This window comes from Mixophyes fleayi, chromosome 1 (genome assembly GCF_038048845.1).
Source record: "Mixophyes fleayi isolate aMixFle1 chromosome 1, aMixFle1.hap1, whole genome shotgun sequence".
NCBI lineage: Eukaryota > Metazoa > Chordata > Amphibia > Anura > Limnodynastidae > Mixophyes > Mixophyes fleayi.
In genome coordinates, this window is record NC_134402.1 from 363,752,707 (window position 1) to 363,779,592 (window position 26,886).

Here is a 26,886-nt window from a genome sequence, read left to right on the forward strand (position 1 = left end):
TAAGCCCACCCAGTCAGGGGGATATGGACTTCCGCTCTTTGAGCGCTACTATCATGCAGTTAACCTTAGTCATATCATTTCCTGGCAGTCTACTCCGGGGATCAAGAGATGGGTCGATCTAGAGAACGCACATACACCAGATCACAACCTGAATTCGCTCCCCTGGCTCTCTAGAGCTCAAAGGCCGGCCTCAGTGTACTCGCACCCCTCCATACAGTTTACATTCAACCTATGGGACAAGCTCCATAGAAAGTGGGAGCTCACCTCATTTCCTTCTCCTCTTACCCCACTGTGGCATCACCCGGATTTTCCAGCAGGAAATATGCGGTCATTCTCGCGCCCCTGGCAAAAGGCTGGTATCACTCAGTTTACTCACATTATGGGAGATTTTGCTCCCCGCACTTTCCCGGATCTAAGAGAAATAAAGGGCCTTCCTTCGTCCTTACATTTTGCTTACACTCAAATCCGAAGCTTTATTCAATCTCTCTGTAGATCCTCCAAGCTACGTAGCCTCACTCCTTTTGAGAGGAGCTGTGTGTATAGGCCAGGAGATTCAGGACTAATATCTCTGATATATCATAATTTCCTGGAACCAAAAACTGACACTGCGGAATCGTTTGAAGCGGCATGGCTTCAGGACACTGGTAGAGCTCTGGATCAGAAGGGATGGTCCCGGCTACGGGTGAGAATCTCCAAAATCTCCATTAATACCTCAATACGAGAAAACACATTTAAAGTATATACAAGATGGTATCTAGTGCCTTCAAAGCTCCACATAATATATCCGGGCACTTCTGACTCATGTTGGAGAGGTTCTGGGGAGGTGGGCTCATTCTACCACATCTGGTGGACATGCCCTAGAGTTTCAAATCTGTGGTCCCAGGTGGCTGACCTAATGACAAGAATTCTAGAGGTTGAGGTTTCACCTGACCCAATGGTTATGCTGTTATGCTCCCGGGTCGAAGGCCTAACTAAACAGGCAGATAGACTTGTTCAACACATTTGTGCCGCTACTCGCCTACAGATAGCGAAGGAATGGAAGTCCCTTCATTCACCCAGCCTCCAAAGTGTAGTCTCTCGTGTGTGGTATATGGCCTCTATGGAATACATCACCAGCCTTCTCCACGACAAAATTATAAATTTCAAAAAGGTATGGAATTTCTGGTATTCTTTTCATCAAGCAAATATGCCCGCTACTTAAAAGGCTGTTTCTTCAGATGCTCTTACCAGGTAAATCGCCCCCCCCCCCTCCCCCCCCTCCCTTCCCCCTCTTTTTCTCCTCTACTTCTCTCTCTAAAAAATAAAAAAAATAAAAGATGCATCGATTTAGAGTTCCAAGGCAGCTGAGTTTTCCATAATTTTTGATTGGGCCAGCCTATTTCCTCTCTATGGCTTAATTTACTGCTTCCTTTTATGTTTAGGAATTTGTTTAACAATATGTCATTTGCCTGACTTTCTTCCCGTTTCTCAATTGTTATGTTCTGACCCTTTTGTTCAAATGTTTTTCTTCCCTGATTATTATCTGCTATGTGGAACTTCTGTTATTTTTTTTTGCATAAATAAAGAGTTTAAAAAAAATAATAATATGCAGTGAATCAACCCCACTTACAAACAGAATGTGCATTAGGTATAATTTATGCTGGCTATCATTGGAATTATAGCTATATAATATGTTTTTCTATCGTTCTAGGTAATCTGTTTATTATAGGATGTGTAGATAGTGGGCTATGAACCTGTAAAACCAAAATTAACAACAAATTACTCCATTTAAATGACACAGGTAATGAGAAAAGTGCCACAGGTAATGAGAAAAGTGGTCTGACAACAAATACACATATATACATATACACTGTGACAAATAAATACACACATTGGGGGGTATTCAATTGACGGCGGGATCGCCGAAAACCCCGCGCTCGAAAAATATTACCGTTACTACGGTAATATCTTGCTGGATTTCAGCTCGCAGCTCCCCGAGCTGCGAGCTGAAATCCAGCGCATAAATGACCGTATTAACGGTATTTACACGCAGGATTACCGTATTAACGGTAATATTTTTCGAGCATGGGGTTTTCGGCGATCCCGCCGTCAATTGAATACTCCCCATTGTCTCTTATTTTATCAAAGGCCAAGTGGCATTCTCTTGAAGCCTAACGATTGGAGAGATATTTCTGGTATAACAACAAGTAGCATACCACCATACAATTACAAAACAAATTACTGTTTTAAAGTTTTTTCCCAATATATATATGTACACTTAGTGGTTGAAGCGGTATGTGGCTTAAATTTTATAGTAGGAAAATAGGAAAGGTCCACTTCGACCACTGTGTGTTATTTTTATATTGTATTTCATACATTTAGCTTCAATTTATTTTAATTTACACATCTTACATAATGGAAAAAGGCACAGTGGAATACAGAGCAGGAAGAGTGGTAATGAGCAGTTGTACAATATCTAAATAAAATAACATCTTAGACGTTTGAAACCTGCTTCAGTTTGATAAAAGTCTCACACCCCTACTTTGTAGTGTTTGTGATTCCTGTCACCAGGACACTGCTCCTGTCAGATGCAGCCCTGTCCTAACCTAAGTAATCACGTCACTGGGCAGGTCACTGCCTCACACAAGATCAGCACATTTCACACACATTCTTGAGATTTTATTGCTTATTTTATCTCTACCCAGTGCAAACCGAAGACATCCCAGACCAGCAAGAGTGGAAGTTTTGTTTTGTTTCTGGAAGTGAAATACATCTTTCACTTGCAGGAACAAAAACGAAATACAAACTGGGAGAAACCTTTATTAAATTAAACTCTCCATCACAATTATGGACAGTTCTCAGATAAAATATACAGTAATTATTTTCAACGTTGCAAAAAAATATCCATTTAAAAGTGGTAGGTTGTGCACTGCCCAGGGACATAATTAAATAATTAAAAATATACATTATATCATTGTGTGGATTTATTTCATCAAGTATCACACAATTTTTTAAGCTATGTAAAAAATTAAATGGGCATATTAATTATTAAAACTACCTGTGTGAACAGGCCTTAATACTTATTAAGTCCATCACTAAGTGCATGTTCCCTTAGCAACATATGATGCCTCATTATCGTTAATGAGCCATGGAGTGTAAACTTGTGTCATTTTTCAAGAGTAGGTCAATATTATAGTACTGGAGACATTTGTATCCCATTTCTGCAATGTCAAGACTCCTTCATTTATAAGCTGAGGGAAACTACTGTGCATGATATCATGGTAGTACTTTAGACTTCACGGAAACATATGGGGCTTTATGATTAATACAGTTTAACATGTTGAGTCATCCTGTCTTGAAGAAGCAACTGGTGTATATGATTTTCATACAGATTATTTATTTTAAGTCTATCTAATAAATGATAACACGTGCAAATTACTGTTACCTATTAAGGAGTTAATATTTTTTCATGTTTATCAAGAATTATAGAAGTCTATTATTGCCCTGTTTTACTTGCCAACTCTCCCAGAATGTCCGGGAGACTCCCGAAATTCGGATCAGTCTCACGGACTCCCAGGAGAGCAGGCAAGTCTCCCATATCCAGCAACTGCTTTCCCAAAATGACTCGATTTGCGGTGAATCGCGTAATATTGGCCCCGCCATCCACGGCAAAACGGCATTTACGTCGCGGGGGCGGGGCCGAAATGCCACACTTGGCCGTGCCCCCCGCCCTCCAATCACACCCCTCTCCCGGACAGAACTTGCCAAAAGTAGGCAAGTATGGTTTAGTTTTTAGTTTTGTATGTATGAATATTTGTGCTTCATGTTTTCTTAAAGGGGTTCCATGCATATTCTTTTTCGATATAACACCATCTTTCAAAGTAGTTTATTTTAATATTACTATACCAAAATATTATTTTAATATCAGTATGCTATAATATTTTACTAGCGTTATTACTGTTTTGCAATACTGACCACTCTAGCTGCCGGCTCCCACATCCTAGCTGTATGTTGTTACAGGTTTTCCAGATTCCAGGCTCCCCACACTCCTTTTAACATACATAGCTGGTTATAATGTGCTATATTTTGTATATCACATTTCAGTATAGCTCAGCTACATCACAATATGTCATAATGAGCTATATATACCAGGGGAGCTAGGGAAATAATGTTGGTATAAATTTCAGCTATGACTCGAAGCAGCACAGAGCTTTCATCATTGCCGCTCAGTACTTAGTTGATGAGGTCTTTATGGGTAATGCCTAATATTAAAATAAGTTCCTTCTGAAAAGATGGTAGGATAGGGAAAAAAAATTAAGACAGACAAACCTTTTAGTCAGTAGACAAAGGACTTATTTTTTTTATCACCACTTAATGCTCAGCTGCCCTGGCAATATTTTTAAATAACTGTTCCTTACCGCATTGTTGGGCCAGACTTTGCAGGTGTGCGCATGAATAAGCCAGTTTGCAGGGAAACAGAAAGCCCAGGTTTGAGCTGTCAGTTCCAATAATGTGGGAAAAAAAATGTATTTAAATTTTTTTTAAAATGAAAACTTTCATTCATTAATAAAGCATTTTATAAATTATTTGAAACTGTCGACACAGCGACAACAGAACAGGTATTTCGGTGGTATAAGTACTGGCGTGATATCCCTGGTGTTATCACTGGTGGTAACCCATTCATGAAATGAAAAAAAGACCTATGGACAGCGAAAATTTTATGTTTTTGTCAGAAATAGGGCTAAGCTTTAATGCAGTAGTTAGTATCCCTTGTAAAACGTTTTTCTTCTGCTCCTCTTTTCTGTCAGTCCTTACATTGGTTGCCTGTAATTAACCAAATTCAATATCAAATGCTTCTACTAACACACAAGGCCATAAATAAAACTGCACCAACTTACATCTCCCCACTTGTCCCAGATATTTCTCAACCCAACCCCTCCGTTCTGCACAAGATAAGGGGGTAATTGTATCATACTCCGATTTGTACAAGTCGCCGGAAATTGGCGAGTTGACAGCTAAAATTTAAAGCGGCGCTGCCTTGTAAAGGGAAACTTTTTCGGGTTGATAAGACAGGTTGTTTGTAAGGCACTTCATAAGCCAGATAGAAAAGAAGTCTGAGACTCATAGGAAAATCTTTCTTCCATGATATCTTCAGTTCTAATAGGGTCCCAGAACTGTTTCCTATATAATTGTGAATGTTATTATTATTATTATTATCCATTTTGTGTAACATAGCTTGTAGTTTTGGGGTCCTTTAAAAGATAAGTCTACGATATAAGGTGGACTTATACGTAACTGGCAAGAAGAACAAATTCTACTCAGAACCTCTTCCGAGCATACAACTCAGAAATCATGCAGACATCAATGGAAGAATTCATTCTAATTCTTGACTGTGCTCCAAAACATAATGTCCACCAGTATTACTGGGGCATACAAAGCATTCTTTCCTATTTCTTTTTAATCCAAATTTTAATTATAGCTTCATCAAAAGAGAGAGAGAATAAACATGTGTAATGTTCATGTGTTTATTTTCCCGAAATCGTGCACAGAAGAGTTTCAATCTAGGTCGAACAGCGAATGAACCAGCTCCAAATTACTAGCATGCCACAAAGCAGTTGGGGGCTATTGAACCGACCTGATTCAATCAAATTTTAAACCTACTTGAACAGTTCCAGCATTTCTAAGTTATGGGCCACAAATAAAGGCATATACTGTACATTTCTAGGCATACAGTAAAAACAGCTAAGATAGACAAGCAGAGCCAGTGTAACACTGTTAGCCCTATAAGAGTGGCAGGAGGGCGCAGCGCGGGCAGACAGCAAGCCCCTTATCTTCCAATTCCCTGCTCTAAATGCAGCTGGTATCGGAACAAGCACAAGGGTATAGGAAATCAGTGTATGCCCTAACATCGGTCCTGTAGACAAGCATATGGGAATTTTATGTTAGCTATGCACCTACAATAACATCCAAGGGGTATTTTTTACTAAACTGCAGGTTTGAAAAAGTGGACATGTTGCCTTTAACAACCAATCAGATTCTAGTTATCATTTTGTAGAATGTACTAAATAAATGACAGCTAGAATATGGCTATAGGCAGCATCTCCACTTTTTCAAACCCGCAGTTTAGTAAATATACCCCCTAATGTCTTCCCTGAGTATAGTAAACTGTTATTAGTATAGGATAAAATAAAAGGATGGCAGTAAAACAAATAGAAGTTACGCTAAAATTCACAGTGGCTAAAATAAATCAGCAACTAAGAGGAGTTTATATTCTGGTAAGGATCAGGAATAAATAAGCTGTTAATAATGAATTAAAACATGAACCAAACACAGTTTCATTTTGGATCCCACTGTATTATATTTTACAGGCAAGAACATTTGCATACAGTTGTACAATTAGTGTTGTTTTTGGCACAAAAAAAGTTCTTTATAAGGTGGAATATGCTGGAATGCGTCTCCTTTTATCATGTTTTATAATGTGGACCTGTTTTAGTAGTTTATTCAATATTGTTTTGAGAACAATAGAGGGCAGTAATCTCAATAACCAACGTAGATGGCATTGATACATTGGTCGGCAATATAAATCATGTTTTCATGTATTCAGTGAACAAATAATCAGCACATGTAAAGGGAAATTTATTACAACTGGTTTGTGAAAGAAACCTCTCTGAATAAGGGCGCTCAGTAGAACCATACCTATAATGCAGGGGAAACTGAATGTCCTGCTGCCTTGCCACTTGGTGTGAAAAAGGGAGTGGGCATAGCTAGAAAGGAGGTAAAGCTCGTGATCAGGGCACATCACAACATTTATAACAAGTTAGTACTTGCCTAAAATACTAGTAAGCTAATAAGGAATTTGTACTACACAATGCACGGTCTGGCATATGACAAGCACAATATATCATTAAAAACTGTCAGTACAGTCCTTCCTTTTGTACCCTGCTGACTGAACTATGTTTTTTTTTTCTTGTAAGTGCTGCGTTGTCGTATTCATTTGCTTCTAGCCTTCTGTGTCTGGACTGTTTAAACTAGATCTCCATGTTTGACAAATACATTTAGGGCAAGATTTACTAAACTGCGGGTTTGAAAAAGTGGAGATTTTGCCTATAGCAACCAATCAGATTCTAGCTGTCATTTTGTAGAATGCACTAAATAAATGACAGCTAGAATCTGATTGGTTGCTATAGGCAACATCTCCTCTTTTCCAAACCTGCAGTTTAGTAAATATACATACCCCTTAGTCTTATTCTTTCATGGTCTAAATGTATTTTTCTTAAACAGAAGCGCCTATCTGGCTCTTTTGGTTTTTGAATTACCGCTATGATGTTGTTTCCTGGCTGAACATGGCTTCCCCTGGTTGCCAGAGTAAATTATCACCCTCAGCCAGCACCTAGTCCAGACCTCTCCCACCAACCCACTCACTCATTCAGCTGGTGCCGCCAAATTGACAGGGTTAGACTGACACCTCCACTGGTGGTGTTTATTACACCTTACGGAGTGTATTTATTAATATATTGATGTATCCATCAATGGCTATCAAATAAAACATCCTTCTGAAAGAAAAATGGTCTTTAAATGTTTGTAAACATTATTCAAGTAATTAGATATAATATATATAAAAGTATTGCAGCAAAATTATACAAATAAGATGCCCCAATGTCTAACTGTATATTCCATGTTTGTTATTCCATAATAATCCATAATTCTCCGTAGCACAGTACAGTGGTGCCTTTAAACAATATTGTTCCAATGAGAAAAAGTCCACTTAAGAAGCTAGTGCCTGTAGTCATAGCAAATGCCCCTCCTTAGGAGGAAGTAAACAAATATACGTAGCAACAAGGACAGACATCAAACACAAGAGCAGAGAGAATATGTGTGTAATGTAGGAGACATTTATGACAATGGAGTAAAGAATAACTGGAGTAAGAAGTGCTGTTAGCGGAGAATTACATAGTTAAGATTATGGAACAACTTCCACTTTTTTACTCCAATTCTCCTTAGAAATATCTCCAGGGTTTCTTTAAGGCAACAGGAGCAGCACTGAAAGAGTCTGACAAGAGGCTCCACGGTGGTCTGTGTGCTCCCTGGATTCAAGTGAGGAAGAACCAGTGATGAGACAGAGTTCATGAACCCCAAAGTTCATCCCCTGCATTTTCCCCTTCTGTGTCTTCCGAGACCTCACTTATCAGGTCAGGGCTGATATCTACAGTAAGATGAAAGAGGTGTTTTACAGCATTAAAGAAAATAGTGCATTGGCAAACAGCATCAAAATAAGTTGTTCAAAAGAAATAAGCACACACTGTACTGAAAATATTAGATTATTATTGGATTATTAAAGTAACCTCTTTCAGGCCACAAGTACTTACCGTCTGGTGGATGGTGGAACAAAACTTGGTGTTTACAGATATTTCCATTGTTAGCTGGAGGTATACTTTTAGCAGTATCAGAGTAATCAGTGTTTACAACTGAATTGCCCACTGGTTCCATCTCATCCTCCTCTTCTGAATCTACTAGAACCAAGACCTCAGAGGCTCCAGACCTGCAACAGAGCACACATTCCTATGAAATGGGATAGTCATTGGGCCTGAGTCATTCAGGCACGTATCTGCGATTTTGAGAGTTTCGTATGCAAAATCACTCTGCACATGCCCAGAACCAGGACATACAGCGATGCACCAAGCTAAGTCCGCTGACGACGTAAGCACACTTACTAAAGTCTACACTTACTAAAGTCTATGCATTTAGGAAGTCAATGCGGAGGGGAAGGACTGTGTGGTCATAAACAATTGACAGTTAGGATGTGCCAAGCTCGAGCACACGCTGCCACGACCAAATCAAGCACTGGCCTCTCAAAGTTACTTGTTTTTCTGCCGTATCTCTTGCACCAGCTATTGTGCTAGTCTAAGTCCTGAGTCCTAGTGCTGTCAGTATTGTATGCATGCTATACCATGTGTCTGTAATCAAGAGCAACTGTAAAAATGTCTGTTATGTACAGTAGACATTAAGGACAGCCTAATAATTGTTTTTCCAAAGGAAATTAAAAAAAACAAAAAAAAAACATTTTTTTAATTTTCCATTTATAATGATAAATGACTATATTATTGACAGGTATCTTTAGATCCGTTCCTTGTTGACTCTGGGAGAACGGAGAGCTGATGTAAGTGTGGTTTATAACAAACGCACAATGTACTCAGTATGCATGACTTAATGACTCAGGCCCATTATTTCTTAACCTAAGCACGTTACACTGCTGGATAGATATAATCTCTGTAAAAATCAAGTTTCACAACTCAAAACACTATGCAGTGTATAGTATTGTCTAAAGGGCTATTTAAATATGGATAATGGGCCTGATTCATTAAGGATCTTAACTTAAGAAACTTCTTATTTAAGTCTTCTGGACAAAACCATGTTACAATGCAAGGGGTGCAAATTAGTATTCTGTTTTGCACATAAGTTAAATACTGACTGTTTTTTCATGTAGCACACAAATATCAACTTTAAATTTCAATGTACAAATAAGCTATCAAGTATTTGTGTGCTACATGAAAAAACTGTCAGTATTTAACTTATGTGCAAAACAGAAAACTAGTTTGGACCCCTTGCATTGTAACATGGTTTTGTCCAGGAGACTGAAATAAGAAGTTTCTTCAGTTAAGATCCTTAATGAATCAGGCCCAATGTTTTTAGCATTGGTTCTAATAGACCCACAGGGCCTGATTCTTTAAGGAAAGTAAGAGAAAAATTGAGTTTTCTCCTGGACAAAACCTTGTTACAGTGCAAGGGGTGCAAATTAGTATTCTGTTTTGCACATAAATTAAATACTGACTGTTTTTTCTTGTAGCACACAAATATCAGCTTTAAATTTCAGTGTACAAATAAGCTATCAAGTATTTGTGTGCTACATGAAAAAACTGTCAGTATTTAATAGGGATGTGCACCGGCGACTTTTGGTGTCTCGTGTTTTGTGTTTTGGATTCGGATTTTCGCGATGTTTTGGGTTCGGATTTGTTTCGCAAAACACCTGCCGAAAGGTTTTGGTTCGGATTTATTTTGAAAAAAGCATAAAAAGTTCAAAAATCAAGTTTTTGAGCTTATTTTCACTCCTACGCTATTATAAACCTCAATAACATTCAATAACAAGCATTTCCACTAATTTACAGTGTATTCTGAACACCTCACAATATAGTTATTAGTCCAAAACATTGCAACGAGGTATCTTTCTGGACTGCGTAGTGGAGTGGTCCCCACAATATAATAAGAAAACCATCAACTGGTCTTAACGCACCAAAAAATGTACCTGGACTGCGTAGAGGAGTGGGTCACCACAATATAATTTAAAAACCCTGAACTTGTATGATTCGCACCAATAAATGTATCTGGACTGCGTAGAGGAGTGGGTCACCACAATATAATTTAAAAACCCTGAACTTGTATGATTCGCACCAATAAATGTATCTGGACTGCGTAGAGGAGTGGGTCACCACAATATAATTTAAAAACCCTGAACTTGTATGATTCGCACCAATAAATGTATCTGGACTGCGTAGAGGAGTGGGTCACCACAATATAATTTAAAAACCCTGAACTTGTATGATTCGCACCAATAAATGTATCTGGACTGCGTAGAGGAGTGGGTCACCACAATATAATTTAAAAACCCTGAACTTGTATGATTCGCACCAATAAATGTATCTGGACTGCGTAGAGGAGTGGGTCACCACAATATAATTTAAAAACCCTGAACTTGTATGATTCGCACCAATAAATGTATCTGGACTGCGTAGAGGAGTGGGTCACCACAATATAATTTAAAAACCCTGAACTTGTATGATTCGCACCAATAAATGTATCTGGACTGCGTAGAGGAGTGGGTCACCACAATATAATTTAAAAACCCTGAACTTGTATGATTCGCACCAATAAATGTATCTGGACTGCGTAGAGGAGTGGGTCACCACAATATAATTTAAAAACCCTGAACTTGTATGATTCGCACCAATAAATGTATCTGGACTGCGTAGAGGAGTGGGTCACCACAATATAATTTAAAAACCCTGAACTTGTATGATTCGCACCAATAAATGTATCTGGACTGCGTAGAGGAGTGGTCACCACAATATAATTAATAAAAAACCCTCCACGGCTCTGAATTTCCCCCAAAAAAATTCTGGACTGTGTAGTGGGGTGGCCCCGGTACTAAATTTGATACCTGGGCCACAATACCTCCTCCAAGTTCCAAGTGTAGTGTTTATAACATATTAACACTACACTAATTCTAGCACGTCAAACCCTCTTGTTTTAAATAATGACAGGGCATTTAAGTTTTGATTAAATTTTTTGAATTTGTTGACATTTTTTTTTACTTTTTGAACATGGCAAACGACTGTTGAATGGTCACATAATGCCCAAAAAATAGTTGCAAGATGGAATTGTCCTTGGGCCCTCCCACCCACCCTTATGTTGTTGAAATAGGACATGCACACTTTAACAAACCAATCATTTCAGCGACAGGGCCTACCAAACAACTGTGGCTGAAATGATTGGTTTGTTTGGGCCCCCACACCAAAATAACAATTCATCTCTCCCTGTACAAACTAAAAAGGCTCTACTGAGGAAAGATGTCGTCCTCATCCTCAACCTCTGATTCCTCTCCCCCTACAGAAAGCTCATGGCCGGAGCCAGAAAGAGAGTTTGAGTTCCTCCTCACACATTATCAATTCGTCCCCGCTGGACTCCACAACCACAGGTCCCTCTGTACTATCTGGAGGGCAGTGCTGTACTTCATTGAGGAATTGATCATTCATTTTTATAAACATCATTTTTTCAACGTTGTGAGGAAGCAACCTCCTTCGCCGCTCACTGACCAGATTCCCCGCTGCACTAAAAACTCTTTCCGAGTACACACCGGAGGGGGGACAACTCAGGTAAAATAGAGCCAGTTTGTACAGGGGCTTCCAAACTGCCTTTTTTTCCTTCCAGTAACAATATGGACTGTCTGACATGTCTATTTGGATGGTGTCAGCAAAATAATCCGCCACCATTTTTTCAATTGTGACAGCATCCAATGCAGCGACAGCAGACATGTCTGCAATGGTTGGCAGGTCCTTCAGTCCGGACCAGATGTTATCAGCATCCCCGCCAGCGGCTCTTTTAGGAAAACTGAGCTTTTTCCTCGCAGCCATAGATGTGGAAGAAAATGAGGGTGGAGCTGTTGGCATGTCACAGTCCTCTTCAGAGGACAATCTCCTGACCAGAAGGTCTTTGCACCGCTGTAGACTTGTGTCCGCCGGAAATAGAGACACAACATACGCTTTAAACCGAGGATCGAGCACGGTGGCCAGAATGTATTCCTCTGACTTTAAAAGAGTGACCACCCTCGGATCCTGGCAAAGCGTACGAAGGGCTTCATCTACAAGAGCTACATGCTTTGTTGGATCGCAATGCTTTACCAGCTCCTCCCTCACTTTCTCCAGCTGCTTCTGCAACAGCCTGATCAGGGGAATGACCTGACTCTAGCTGGCAGTGTCGGAACTGACTTCTCGTGTGGCAAGTTCAAACGGCTGGAGAACCTTGCACAACACGGAAATCAGTCTCCACTGCGCTTGACTCAGGTGCATCCCCACTGCGTATGTCGTAGGTGGCTGTGTAGGCCTGAATGGCCTTTTGCTGCTCCTCCATCCTCTGCAGCATGTAGAGTGTAGAGTTCCAGCGCATCACAACCTCTTGTTTGAGGTGATGGCAGGGCAGGTTCATGCTTTTTTGATGTGCCTCTAGTCTGCGGTAGGCACTGGCTGAATGCCGAAAGTGTCCAGCAATTTTGCGCGCCACCGCAAGCATCTCCTGCACACCCCTGTCACTCTTGAGGTAATGCGGCACCACCAAATTAATGGTGTGTGCAAAACATGGGACGTGCTGGAAATTGCCCATATTTAATGCCCGCACAATGTTACTGACGCCACAAATCCCCATGAGAGTCTAAGTGGGGTAAGCCACTGGGAGATAATTTCCCTCAGTTTCTCTAATATGTTGTCAGCGTTGTGCCTCTTTTTAAAGCCTGTAATACACAATGTTGCCTGCCTTTGCACGAGCAGCCATTTTGTAGATGCTGCTACTGATGCAGCTGTTGCTGTTGCTGCGAAAGGCGATGCATCTACCCAGTGGGCTGTCACAGTCATATAGTCCTTCGTTTGCCCCTAACCACTTGTCCACATGTCCGTGGTTAAGTGGACAGTGGGTACAACCGCATTTTTTAGAGCACTGAGGACACTTGATCGTACTTCTCTGTACATTTTTGGTATCGCCTGCCTAGTGAAGTGGAATCTCGACAGGATTTGGTACCGGGGACACAATATCTCCATCAACCCTCTAAATCCCACTCCACTGATGGCGGACACCGGGCGAACGTCTAACACCAACATTGCAGTTACAGCCGCAGTTATACGCTTTGCAATAGGGTGACTACTATCGTATTTTGTGGTCATGGCAAACGACTGTTGGACGGTCAATTGTTTTGTAAAAGACTTAGCCGTCTTACGACTTCCCCTCTGGGAAGATGACTGACTAACAACAGCAACAGCAGCAGTGGCAGTAGTAGGCGTACCGCTGCAGGATTCCTCGGATGAATCCCGTATTGGAGAGGACTCAGTCTGGCTGCTGACTTGGGCTGCAGGACTCAATCTGATGGAGATCGTGGAGGAAGTTGACGAGGACGGTGTTGCTGGTGTGTATCCAACTGGACCACGGGATTTAGGTGTCCCTGTACCGATGACGGTCCTAGCCCCAGTTCCTGAACTAACCACTGAACTATGAAGGTTATTCAGGTGACGTATAAGGGAGGATGTCCCTAGGTGGGCAAGATCCTTACCCCTGCTTATTTGAGCTTTACATAAGCTACATATGGCCATACATTGGTTGTCCGGATTTGGATAAAAATAACTCCAGACTGAAGAGGTGCATTTTTTGGTCTTCTAACCAGGCATGACGATGGGCTTTTTCATCCCATGGACATCAGCTGTTTCCCCCCCTGGTGCCTCATTTACAATAACCACATCACCATCCTCATCATCAAGTTCCTCCACAGCGCCAGCTACATCATCAATAGCCTCCTCCCGAGCCACCTCTTCCCGTACAGTGATGGGAAGGTCAGGCTTGACAACCACCAACACCCTTGGACTCGCCTTGGGGATTTGTGATAATTTCTCTTTTGAAGGCAGAGTTGTTTGCTGTTTTGTTGCTGACAGCATAACTCTCTTCAATTTTTTGTAGGGGGGGGGGAGGAGGAGGAGGGCTAAGATCCTTGGGTGAAGATGGACCACTAGTCATGAACACGGGCCAGGGCCTAAGCCGTTCCTTGCCACTACGTGTCGTAAATGGCATATTGCCAACTTTACGTTTCTCCTCAGATGATTTTAAGTTTCTCTTTTTGCTTTTTTTTGAGAACTTGGGCTTTTTGGATTTTACATGCCCTGTACTAGGAGATTGGGCATCGGGCTTGGAAGACGACGTTGATGGCATTTCATCGTCTATGTCATGACTAGTGGCAGCAGCTTCAGCATTAGGAGGAAGTGGAGGAAGTGGGTCTTGATCTTTCCCTACTTTATCCTCCAAATTTTTGCTCTCCATTATATGTAGCACCACTGGACTGATACTGCAGAGCACAGCACAGAACTAAACAGCACAGCACGAGATCTACCAGAACAGAGGACCACCTAACACACCCTCCCTCTACCCTGATCAATGCCGAGTGAAGATGGCGGCGACTAGCGGGGAATTTATAGGATCCGAGTATCGCGAGATCCGACAGCGGGATTATGACTCAGAGCCTCGGTTTCAAGTTTTCATTTGGCGCCAATACCCGGATCTGTCTCGGATCCGACTCGGATCGGAAAGGTTTGGGTGGGCTCGGATTCACAAAATCCGAGTGCGCTCATCTCTAGTATTTAACTAATGTGTAAAACAGAATACTAATGTGCACCCTTTGCACTGTAACATGGTTTTGTCCAGGAGACTTAAATAAGAAGTTTCTTAAGTTAAGATCCTTAATGAATCAGGCCCAATGTGTCTTTTTCAGGTATGATGGCATCTGGTAAACGTACAAGGAATTGACGCACCATACAACTTTTGTTTTTGTTTTATTTTTTTAAAGGGGTCACTTCAACAAGTAATATTTCTGGTTCAAGCATTTGATATGGCAAATCTTCTGAGGAGATTCATGGTGACTTGTGTTTATAAAACTGATTAATATACCTGCTGGTTATCCATGTTTAGCAATGGTGCAGTCACAGCGCTATCTCCGCATGCATTGTGCTGAAAGTGTATAGATTGACTGACTAATTCATCACTTATATCTCCATCTACTGTTGTCGCCCCTCATTCCAACCATACCTAATCACTGATGAATTATTATTTCTCTAACTTATATTTGTGTTATTATCCTCTCAATGTAATATGTTGGTGCCAGCATGCACCGCAGTTACACGCATTAAACAGGTGTACATGGTATTACAAGAGAGAAATACTATTCTCTGGGCTGTCACTCTTGCAGATAGTTCTATAATATTACTAACATAAAGTACCAGTATATAACTATACAACTATCAAATATATAAGTATACAGTTAGCCAAGTAGTCATATTTTTTAAAAGAACCTGATTGGTTATATTATATTTATTCTAAAGGGTTATTGGGAACAGAGAGAAAAGGGATAAAAAAAATACAATAAAAAATATCTACTACTCACCGGAAAGGGTTTGCTGTGATCGCCCAGGAAAACATAAAACACAGAAAAATAAGTTACTAACAAACTAAATTAACAAACTAAAAAATCTTAACTTCAATTCATTTTCAACAACTTGTAATGTATATTTCAGCATGCTTAAATGTCTATGTCCCTTATTTAATTTGTATACCATAAACATATATTTATTGTATTTTCTTTATATACTTTTATGGAATTTTATACTCTTTAAATTAATGTTTTCATATATAATATTCATTGAAGTTTATTTGTATTTTATGCGGTTAAGACTAAAAACTGTAATAGCTTAACACAACAATGCAATATGTAGGGCCTGATTCATTAAGGAAAGTAAAGCAAAATAAAGGAGTAAAATTGCTCCTGGGCAAAACCATGTTGCATTGAAGGGGGATGTAAATTTTAAATGTAATGGCAGATTTATAGTTAGGGTAGGGCATGTCCTAGATCAACTTTGAATTTCAGTGTAAACATAGAGCTATCAAGTATTCGTGTGCTACATCTCAAAACAGCCAATATTTAACTTGTGTGCAAAATAATAAACTAATATGCACCCCTTGCTTTGTAACATGTTTATCCCAGGAGACTACTTACTAATTTTTTTGACTTACTTTCCTTAATGAATCAGGCCCGTAATGTTTTGGTGCTATTTTTGTTGCAGTGCTTAGTTGCTGCTTGTTTAATGGAATCTACCATTTCAGCTATGCCTATGCTTAACAGCCTTTCTGAAAAAAGCTGCAAACAAACACATATATAGTTACAGCACTAATATAAATAATACATACAGTATTACATCAATATCTAATGATGCATATATAGTCTCTATCAGATCTCACTGCCGACGGGGCACCCGCTTGCATTGCCATTTTAATGCCGTCAGTGTGACTGTCGCAATTTAATTGTCGACAGTCATTTTTCTCCCCCTACATATAACGTCACGGGAATACATGAGAAATAAAGAATGACTCTCCGTCATCAACTATTATGGATCTAGACTGACCAGTACTTATCTCCCCCCCTAGCAGCAATCTTCATTACAATAAATTGTGATGGAGATGTCTGAACATTGAGGGAAAGGGGGTGGGGCCAACCGTGACCAACCAATCAGAGTGCAGGAAGGGCGTGACAATGCAAAATCGCACCACCCCTAAAAAAGTCTATGTCTGCCACTGACGCTGCACCTATCCACTGTTAGCCTATGCGGTGTGCAAGGCATGTGCGGTACATAGGCGAAGTTATCACGAGGCCTGCAAAAAAACAACCTTTGATACTTGGCTCCCACCATTAGCAGGCTTCCTTTCTGAATAATTCACGCAGTTCCTCTATGCCCCTGCTGGTAATCTATGTAATTACCTGCACTTTACTGCATTAAATCCGTGTTACATATATTTGCTTATTATAATTGTACATTTAACTTCTTTAATAACTTTTTTTAACTCCTTATTTTAAAATTCGAGGGACTGAATTGTGTGTGTGCGAAAAATATATGCATTAATGCAGAAAAATTGATCACGATCTCTAAAGAGTTAAATGCACGCATAATTCAATCTCCTCCATAGAGTTTCAAAATTCACAATGGCTTGTTTATTAACTTGATCAATATGCTGTATTTTATATTTTTTCAGTTCCATGGGGTTCCTTGGGTCCCTTCACATACAAGTACAATACTATGATACTATGAGCTGTGATGAAACATCCCAGACACTATGGGCCTGATGTTGAGTTGGATGCCGCTTACACTGAAATGGAAAGTATAAATTGCATCCCGTAATTTACACAAGATTCTAAGTTGCACTGATCTTTAGATCCGTGCAACTCAGAATACTATGCAAATTGCACAAACACCTCTTTATCTGCCTTATCAGTGGTGTGCATGATACACTTAAGCAGACAAATAAATAAATTAATTAATGTGAAACAAGATAAAAAAAATTCTGCTTCTCCCCCCACAAACAGCACAAGGGTTGGTTAGGCTGTTTGGGAGGAGGTGTACATTTTTTTACATTTCTTTTTTTAAGACAGCAAGGTCTGTTGCACCAGGAGAAAGAACCTGCAAATATACAAAGACATATCTGCGGCTGCTTTCAACTCAACATAGCATGTAAAGAGCATGAACACACCTTTACATTGCTAGGCTCGCCCACTAACTTCCCCGTTCCACCTCTCTAAGCGCAGAGAGGTGCAAGAGGGAGATCCATCTCCGTTTAAATGCAAACTGACACAGATCCTTGGCTAAAAGTGCTTTTTGTGCTGATCAGTTGGACTTGTGTCCGACTCTACATCAGGCCCTTTAACTCCAAAACTTATGAGCCATACCTTTTAGATAGACTTGAGGGTCACAGTACAAAATAGTACCGGTTATAAGAGCTACTACTAACAGGAAGAGGATCAGGAGGGCAGACACTAATCCCACAATGTTCTGACGTTCTAAGGAATAAACAGATATCTGTTATAGGAAAGAAAGTGAACAAAATATTTTTGTTTAGTTACTTATGTAATGTTTACTGAAAAGAGCTATTCCTTAACATCTGAATAACCAGAAGGTCCCTCCACCAATGCCCAACCCAATGTGAGGGTAAAGGGTATGTTGGTTTAATGGGAATTACTTTATTATATTTACCAAAGTGAACTTTATATTGTTTTTTTTTGGCAGGGATACAGATTTATTTTTATTAACATATTGGAATAAATATATTTTCTTGAGTCTGATATATAGGAACGACAGCCATCCAATAGGCAAGTTTAGGAATAATATGTAATAATATGTAATCAGATTTTTGTAACATTTACAAAGTTAGTGAAGACAACTAACACAAATAGCCAGCTCTCCCGAATATAGCTATACTAAATATGTGTACTTTCAATATGTTTACTTGTTTAAATTGGAAGGAGTGAGTTAGCTATGTTTTATTACTTGTTGTTTTTCTTTTTCTTTTGTTCGATGTTTTAAATAATATTATTAAATTGGGCAGACACTGATTTGTTTCTCCCTTTGCCATCACAAAAGGATTCAGCTTAAACTAAATATAACACAAGCAGCTCTGATAGATACAGTTTACATGAAGGTCTCCTGAATGCCCTCTGCTGGGGATGGCCCTTGTGATGTCAGTGCAGTCATGTCACAGAATTTCAAGATTTCTTCTATCATGTAAGGAAATTAACAAAACTGCACCAACTAACATCTCTTCACTTGCCTTAAAATATCTCCCAACGTTGGGTTATTCTGATCTGCACCTCTAATTGCCCCATTCCTAGTTATAAGACATTTTTCGTACTGTACCCACTCTGTAGCCCCCTTCCTTGTACTTTTCCCTAGGCAGTAGACCACCACCATAAGCTTATTACATTCCTGATCAGCATCTTAAACTCCCTAGGCTATTCTTCCTGATTACTACCCCTCTACCCACTTCACGGAAAATTGACATTTATTGTCTTTCTACATTGCTGTGAGACTGGATCACGTAGCCCCACTAAGTCTGGCTGGAACAATATGCAATATGTGGCAGTAGCACCTCATGTATCAAACTCTTATTTTCCTATAGATTGTAAACTTGCAAGCAGGGTGTGCATGGAAAAAGTAGGCAAAGCTTTACCAAAATGGAGGTGGAGCTGACCAGCAAAAAAGCAGCCGGATATTTCTAAAAAGGTATGTGTCAAAACTGATAAATAAATAAAGCTTTCCCTTTGTCAAGCCAGACCTGGGGGTACATTTATCAAGCGCTGGTTTGAAAAAGTGGAGATGTTGCCTATAGCAACCAATCAGATTCTAGCTGTCATTTTGTAGGATGTAGTAAATAAAGGATAACTAGAATCTGATTTGTTGCTATAGGCAACATCTCCACTTTTTCAAACCCACAGATTGATACATTTACCCCCTGGATTAGAGCAAGTGTGTGGTACCAGTCAGAAGATATTTATAAAAAAAAAAAAAAGTATAGTGTTTATAAATATTAGGCATTATTGTCCATTAATTTTCAGCAGCTCTTATTTTACCCAGTTTTCCCTGTCACATGGTTTTACAAATGTCCTCCTATATACGTTGCGCTGATGGAGAGTATACGTAGAGCTACACCACTGTCTGGGGGGGAAAGTAGAGAATGTGATGTGTATCCCCACTTGTACCTTAAAAACATTTACTTTATTTATTTATTGATATTTGCTTTGCTCAAACAAAAAGATAATGTCATGCATAAGTCAGTGTGTTACTCACTATTTACTGTTAGCCAGACATAGATGTCTTTCGTTGTGACTGCATTCTCTGCCTTGCAGATGTAATAACCCTCATCTCCATCTTTGGAGCAATTCACAATAGTGAGGTAGGAGATGTTGATGTTTTGTACAATCTGGTATTTCTTCCCTGACTGAATCTCCACATCAGGGTTGCTCAGGTTACGCAGCCAGGTTATTGACGCAGGGGGGTTTGCACCCGATACAGAGCAGGACAGTGTCACATTTTCTCCTGATAAACATGTCCTCATGGGGTGGGATTGAGGCACAGGAGATCCTGAAATAGACAATATAATAGCAGCCATTTCAAAATGACGAGGATTACAAAAGTGAACAAAAGACCTCCTTTCATCATCACCATCCTCTAGATCATACATGCCAACTCTCCCGAAATGTCCGAATTCCGGGTAGCTGGCATTTCTCCCGCATCAGAGCCGGCATGGAGTTGTGTATGGGCGGAGGGGGTGGGGCTTTGCGAATCGCGCCATTTTGGCCCTGTCCCCAGTGACGTAATGCTTGCTTTGGGTCTTTTTACCAGTCCAAAGTGAGAGGATTCACAAAGCCCCGCCCCCTTCCGCCCTCCCCCTCTTCAGTAATCTCCCGGAGAGAGCCAGCCAAAAGTAGGCAAGTATGCTCTAGATTATAGCTTGTTAGAGCTTACAACCTAGAGGGAGAGGGCAATGCTAGAGACACAGCAAGGCAGCTGGCAGTGGGAGTAGTAGCAGGTTTGGGTAGAAAAGGTTATAGTGAAGAGGACTTGGATGGTTGAAGGTTGGGGGTGCATCTGGTCAAGTGGGGTAGAGAGATCCATGGGGGGGCAGCACGGGAGAAATCTTGTAGGTAGAAGTAAAAGGTGGTAATTAGAGAGGCGTGAGGTGCAAGTCAGAGGCAAATCTAAGAGGGCTTGCTGGAGAGTCAGATATATATGTTGGAGGTGTTGGTGAAGGCTTTGAAGTTGTGAGTAGCATGAATTGTATTCTGGAAGTTATGGAGAGGAGTGTTGGGACTTGAAGTGGTGGAGCAGATGTGGAATGGTGACAGAGGAAAATCAGATTCGCTGTGGCATTCAGAATGGATTGGAGCAGGGATAGATGGGTGAGGGGAAGGCCAGACCTGAGTAGGTTGCAGTAGCCAAGGTGTGAGATAATGACAGAATGAATAATGGTTTAGGTAATGTCCTGGGTGAGAAAAGAGCTTGCTAGATTTTTAAAGAGGAGTTGCAAAGGGCTCTATGAGTTGAGAAAAACTGAGGGTGGAGTTGTCAATGATGGAAAAGGGGGGAAGAGACGCTAGGAGGGGGGAGATGAGCTCAAATGTGGACATGTCAGGCAGGGACATCCAAGTGGAGTTGGTAGACTCACAGTTGGACTCACAGGATAGTAAAATATTTAACCTATCATCATACTAGGAACTAGTGACATTACTTTGGACCTCATGCTTCAGTGATGTCACTAGTTCCCAGAGAATTGATGGGCTGCATTTTCATGAATACTTATTTAGCCCACAAAAGCTGCCTCCAATTTGTGCTACACAATCTTAACTAGTATAAACACATTAGAACTATTAATCCTATATTTTTCTGCATACAATACTAATTGCAGTAAAAACCCAGAGGACTATATCATGTTTTATTGACACTAGTAAATGTAGGCATCAATGTTCTCTAAATGTTGCCTTGCAAGCTTCTAAGCCTACTGGTTTTATTATGGAATTTCTGATCAGAAATTCAAAGAATGTGCTGGCTCTTCTGCAATATATGACTCACATAGATTCTTTGCCATGCACTGAAGTTGGCACAATGACTTATTTGTTGTTATTAGCCTACAATCCATAATACACAATTGTACACAGGTTTGAGGGAAACATATACCTACCAATAGGACGAATATAGAGTAAATATAACCTACTTATATGTTTCAAATTGCTGTTTAAATTATAGCACTCACCATAAACCAAATGCATCATTCCTAATTAATAGACTGATTACCTTATCAAATTACTAATTTCATGTTCTCTTCTGTGGCTAAATTCACTACTTTAATCTTTACTGTTACTGTTCAGCCTCTCGGCCTTACATAAATAAGGCTGGTGAGACACAGGGACCCCATGCTGGCTGAGAGAGGATTGGCTGTGATGTGCAAGCAGGAGATAAGGGAGGGGCATCAGTTTAAAATGATGTTATAGTTAAATTATTTATGGTTATGTGTAATTAAATGTGATGGTGGAACAGATCATATCATTGCTCTGGTAAGGTAGATTGGCACATGTACTTTAAAGGAAATGGGGCTACAATAAGTGAAAGGATGCTAGCCTTGCCACTGGTGTTTATCTACAGGGAATGGGCCCCAGACAGGGGCGGATTGGCCATAGGCACTACCGGGAATTTTACCGGTAGGCCGATGACCTGAGGCCGCCCATGTGCCACCTGAATTTTTTTTTTATTTTTTAAACAAGGAAGATGGCTGGCCCCTTTCCCCGGGACCAGCCACCTTCCTTCTAGTGGCCGCGGATCTGTCCCTCCCTCCCTCTCTGCATGGCCTAAGTATCACATGGGACGTGCACCATGTGACAGGAGCCGTCCCATTTGAGCAGAGCAGAAAGCGCGGCTGGAAGCGGATGACAGGTAAGTGTGAAGTGGGGGCGCTGATAACAGGTGTGTGTGTGTGTGTGTGAAGGGGGGGCTGATGTCAGTAGAGTGTGTGTGAAGGGGGGGGCTGATGTCAGTGTTTTGTGTGTGTGTGTGAAGGGGGAAATAATGGAAGTACTGTGTATGTGAAGGGGGGCTGGTGTCAGTGTTTTGTGTGTGTGTGTGAAGGGGGAAATAATGGAAGTACTGTGTATGTGAAGGGGGGAGCTGATGTCAGTGTTGTGTGTGTGTGAGGGGGGGTGATGTCAGTGTTGTGTGTGTGTGTGTGTAGGGGGGGCTGATGTCAGTGCTGTGTGTGATGACAAGGGGGCATGTGGAAATGTAATGTGGGTGTGAGGTAGGTGGTGGCTAAAAGGTGCTATTTTGTTTGTGGGGTGATGGGGTAATGTAATTTATGATGGGGTAATGTAATTTAATAGTGGGGCCTATTAATTTAAAATGGGGTGGTTTGGGGGCAATTAATTGAATGTGGGGGTGAGTTTGGGGACAATGAGGTCTATTTATTAAATTTGAATAAGAATTATTTAATGCCAGGATAGTTGTGAGAAATGGTTATATTTATTAAATGTAAATGCTATTAATTTATTGCTGGGATTCTTGGAGGGAGGTTTATTTAATCAATGTGAATGCTAGTATTTTAATGTTGGGGTTGGAGGGAGGCCTTATCATTATATGTGAGTTATTTTGATTTAACACCAGAGCTCCTTAGAGTTTTCTAAATTTCATGTACCCATTTTCTTTTCTAGATGGGGCCCCCAGCATTTCAGGATCCAGACAATCGGCAAACTGAGCAAGAGAAACCAGAAACCACAGGTAGGGAAAGCAGCAAGAACAGGTAAGAGAGAGCAGGACAGTCTGCCAACTGTATTTTTCTATATTGGCAGTTCTTTTGCACCCTGTTATTAAATAAACACAAATATGTACAGTCATGGCCAAATGTTTTGAGAATGACACAAGTATTGGTTTTCACAAAGTTTTAGACCTTTTTGTCAGATATTGCTATGGTATACTGAAGTAAAATTACAAGCATTTCACAAGTGTCAATGGCTTTTATTGACCATGTCATTAACTTTATGCAAAGAGTCAATATTTGCAGTGTTGCAGTGTTGACCCTTCTTTTTGAAGACCTCTGCAATTCGCCCTGGCATGCTGTCAATCAACTTCTGGGCCACATACTGACTGACGGCCGCCCATTCTTGCCTAATCAATGCTTGGAGTTTGACAGAATTTGTGGGTTTTTGTTTGTCTACCCGCCTCTTGAGGATTGACCACAAGCTCTCAATGGGATTAAGGTCTGGGGAGTTTCCTGGCCATGGACCCAAAATTTTGATGTTTCGATCCCTGAGCCACTTAGTTATCACTTTTGCCTTATGGTAAGGTGTCCATCATGCTGGAAAAGGCATTGTTCACAACCAAACTGTTCTTGGATGGTTGGGAGAAGTTGCTCTTGGAGGATGTTTTGGTACCATTCTTTATTCATGGCTGTGTTCTTAGGCAAAATTGTGAGTGAGCCCACTACCTTGGCTGAGAAGCACCCCACACATGAATGGTCTCAGGATGCTTTACTTTTGGCATGACACAGGACTGATGGTAGTCCTCACCTTTTCTTCTCTGGACAAGCATTTTTCCAGGTGCCCCAAACAATCTGAAAGGGGATTCATCAGAGAAAATTACTTTACCCCCGTCCTCAGCAGTCCATTCCTTGTACATTTTGCAGAATATCATTCTATCCCTGATGTTTTTACTGGAGAGAAGTGGCTTCTTTGCTGGCCTTCTTGACATCAGGACTTCCTCCAAAAGTCTTCACCTCACTGTGTGTGCAGATGCAGTCACACCTGCCTGCTGCCAATACTGAGAAAGCTCTGCACTGGTGGTGCCTCGATCCCGCATTCTGGGGTATATGCAAATTGCCATCATAAAAACTGAGACAGCAGACTTTGTGAAAATCATATTTGTGTCATTCTCAAATTTTGGCCATGACTATATATTGTGATGACATTTTCTGTTACTGGTTTACTACTGCTAAATTTAGTTGCTCATATTGTCCTACTTACTATGTATTAGTCAAAGTGTACTCATCACTCGTACACAGAGAAGGCAGCCATTATGTGGGTGAACCAATAATCATACCACCCAACTGTCCCGATTTTAGCGGGACAGTCCTGATTTAGGGTTCTGTCCCGCCCAGGGACATGTTTGTCCCATGGGTGGGAATGTTGGATGAAGGGTGCTATGTAAAGGGGAGTCTAGCACTTTACAGACCTCTGGTGGCATAGTCGACTTTGTGCTAATCCCGCCACCTTTTGTGCTTGACCCGCCCACAATTGATATGGTCCCGCCCACATGAGGCCACTTCCAGAAATTTTTCCAGGGCCACTTTAAGTTCCCAATCCGCCCCTGGCCCCAGACATAACAAAATGTCAGACAACTCTTGTTTACTATTACAAAGTACAGTTGAACAAAACATCTTACACATATGTAGTATACTATACAATGTACTGCTCACACACTGTTATAGTTCCCTCTGCTATGGGTATCTGAGTGCTCTCCCCATTGCATTTTGCACACGTTTACATGCCTATATTTTGCAGTGTAACTTATTTTGTGAAGTAGGGTTTGCATACAGGGGCATTTTTACAAGCTTCATTGACCATGAGTACTTAAGGTGCCAATTGTTCTATACTTGATCTACAGGTATACTGTGCTTGTCCAGTCCTAGGGGTAAATGTATCAAGCTCAGAGTTTTCCGGCAGTGGAGATGTTGCCTGTAGCAACCAATCAGATTCTAGCTATCTTTTTGCAGACTGTACTAAATAAATGATAGCTACAATCTGATAGGTTTTTCAAACCCGCCGGAAAACGCTCAGCTTGATATATTAACCCCCTAGTGTCTCTTCCATTGTCTATTTGTTCTGATTAGTTATTGCCACCTGCTGCTTAGTTCTGGCCATCCCAGCTTGCTGGTCACTCTAACTATTAGCTTGTATACTGAATCTGTTTTGCCTGTCCTGACCTCTGGTCAGTCTATATCTTATATCTTGATTCCATTGATACCATTTCTTTTCCTTCTGACCTATTGGTATCTTTCTTGCATCACTTCCTTTGCGAGGATCTCAGACGTAGACCAGACAATCGTGCATCCTGGGTGAGCCAGAACCAAGCTACTGGCTCAACTACTTGCAGCAAAGTGAGTGCACTGCTAGAGCCTCTGGCAGTAATTAGTACAACTGTTTATCAAGGAATATATTTGTTTAGTGAAATGTCTCTTTATAAATGAGGTATTGCTCAATATAGAACATCTAACAATATATGTAAAACAGAAATATATAATCTTCAGCTGTTTGACAGAACACACTAAGCTGCGAAATGAGCACACAACATGGACAGACACTGTAGCATTTTTTTAAATATACTATTTTCTACAAGAGACACTAATTAAGGAGTATTAATGTAATTATAATAAAAAAAAATACTTTAATACCCAATAAATCTTGTTTAATAAATAATACAATTAGACGATCAATAAAAAATAGATCAAGGCTGCTGTAATATAGGAGATGTGCCAGTTTATCTCCTCTCATAGTTTTCTTTCATTTTTCTGCCATCTATGTTTCTGTTAGTTACAATAAATTGTTAGTATATTTAGTATACACTCCAATCATAGAAAAATCCCTTTTGAGTATTGGCTAACAATGTTTTGCTGATTTCTAGACCATCAACATGAGGAAGAAGCTTCATTCAGTTCTCAGCCAGCAAACTTCTTCTCACAAACTAGTAATCCAGAGTGAATGGAAGGACACATCCCAGTGTCATTGTCCACAAACCCAAATGACATACAGTAATACATACAGATACATGTCATCTCTCCCTTCATTGATGTCCTACAAGTGAGTCATTGTAATCCTCCTTCAAACTAATTTCAGCTGGTTTTGTGTTTGGTCACCAAGCAGCTCCTATTCTCATTTCCACACGCACTGCTTCCCGCCCTCTCCACTCAGCTGACTCACCTACCCACTGATTACCTCTTTCCACTGCCGCTTTCAGGATTTCTCCTGCGCTGCTCACAACCTCTGGACCACCTCCCATGGCCAATCAGACTATACACCAGTGTCCAAGCCTTCCAACAATCCCTACTTTTAATCAAGCCTGCCAGTCCTCCTCCTAACTCTCCAGCCTTAGCTACCCCCACCTCTGCTCCACCACTCATTTTCTCCCTCTATGTGTCAGCTCATCCCCTCTCCCGAGCAGGACCCTCTCTCCTTGTGTGGATACATAA

General features: G+C 40.6%; 1 protein-coding gene across 2 annotated transcripts in view; it reads right to left on the reverse strand.

Annotated features, from left to right (window-relative positions):
* Window positions 1-6,312: 6,312 nt before the first annotated feature.
* The window catches only part of VSIG10 (V-set and immunoglobulin domain containing 10), a 30,329-nt gene continuing 9,755 nt past the window's right edge, over window positions 6,313-26,886 (reverse strand). For both annotated transcript variants that reach the window (XM_075178532.1, XM_075178531.1), the window contains 5 exons: window positions 19,947-20,240; window positions 18,053-18,163; window positions 15,722-15,734; window positions 8,346-8,518; window positions 6,313-8,182 (listed from right to left, as the gene is read on the reverse strand). In XM_075178532.1, the coding sequence (XP_075034633.1) occupies window positions 8,103-8,182; window positions 8,346-8,518; window positions 15,722-15,734; window positions 18,053-18,163; window positions 19,947-20,240 (671 nt within the window). In that variant the 3' untranslated portion in view covers window positions 6,313-8,102. The remainder of the gene's footprint in view (window positions 8,183-8,345; window positions 8,519-15,721; window positions 15,735-18,052; window positions 18,164-19,946; window positions 20,241-26,886) is intronic.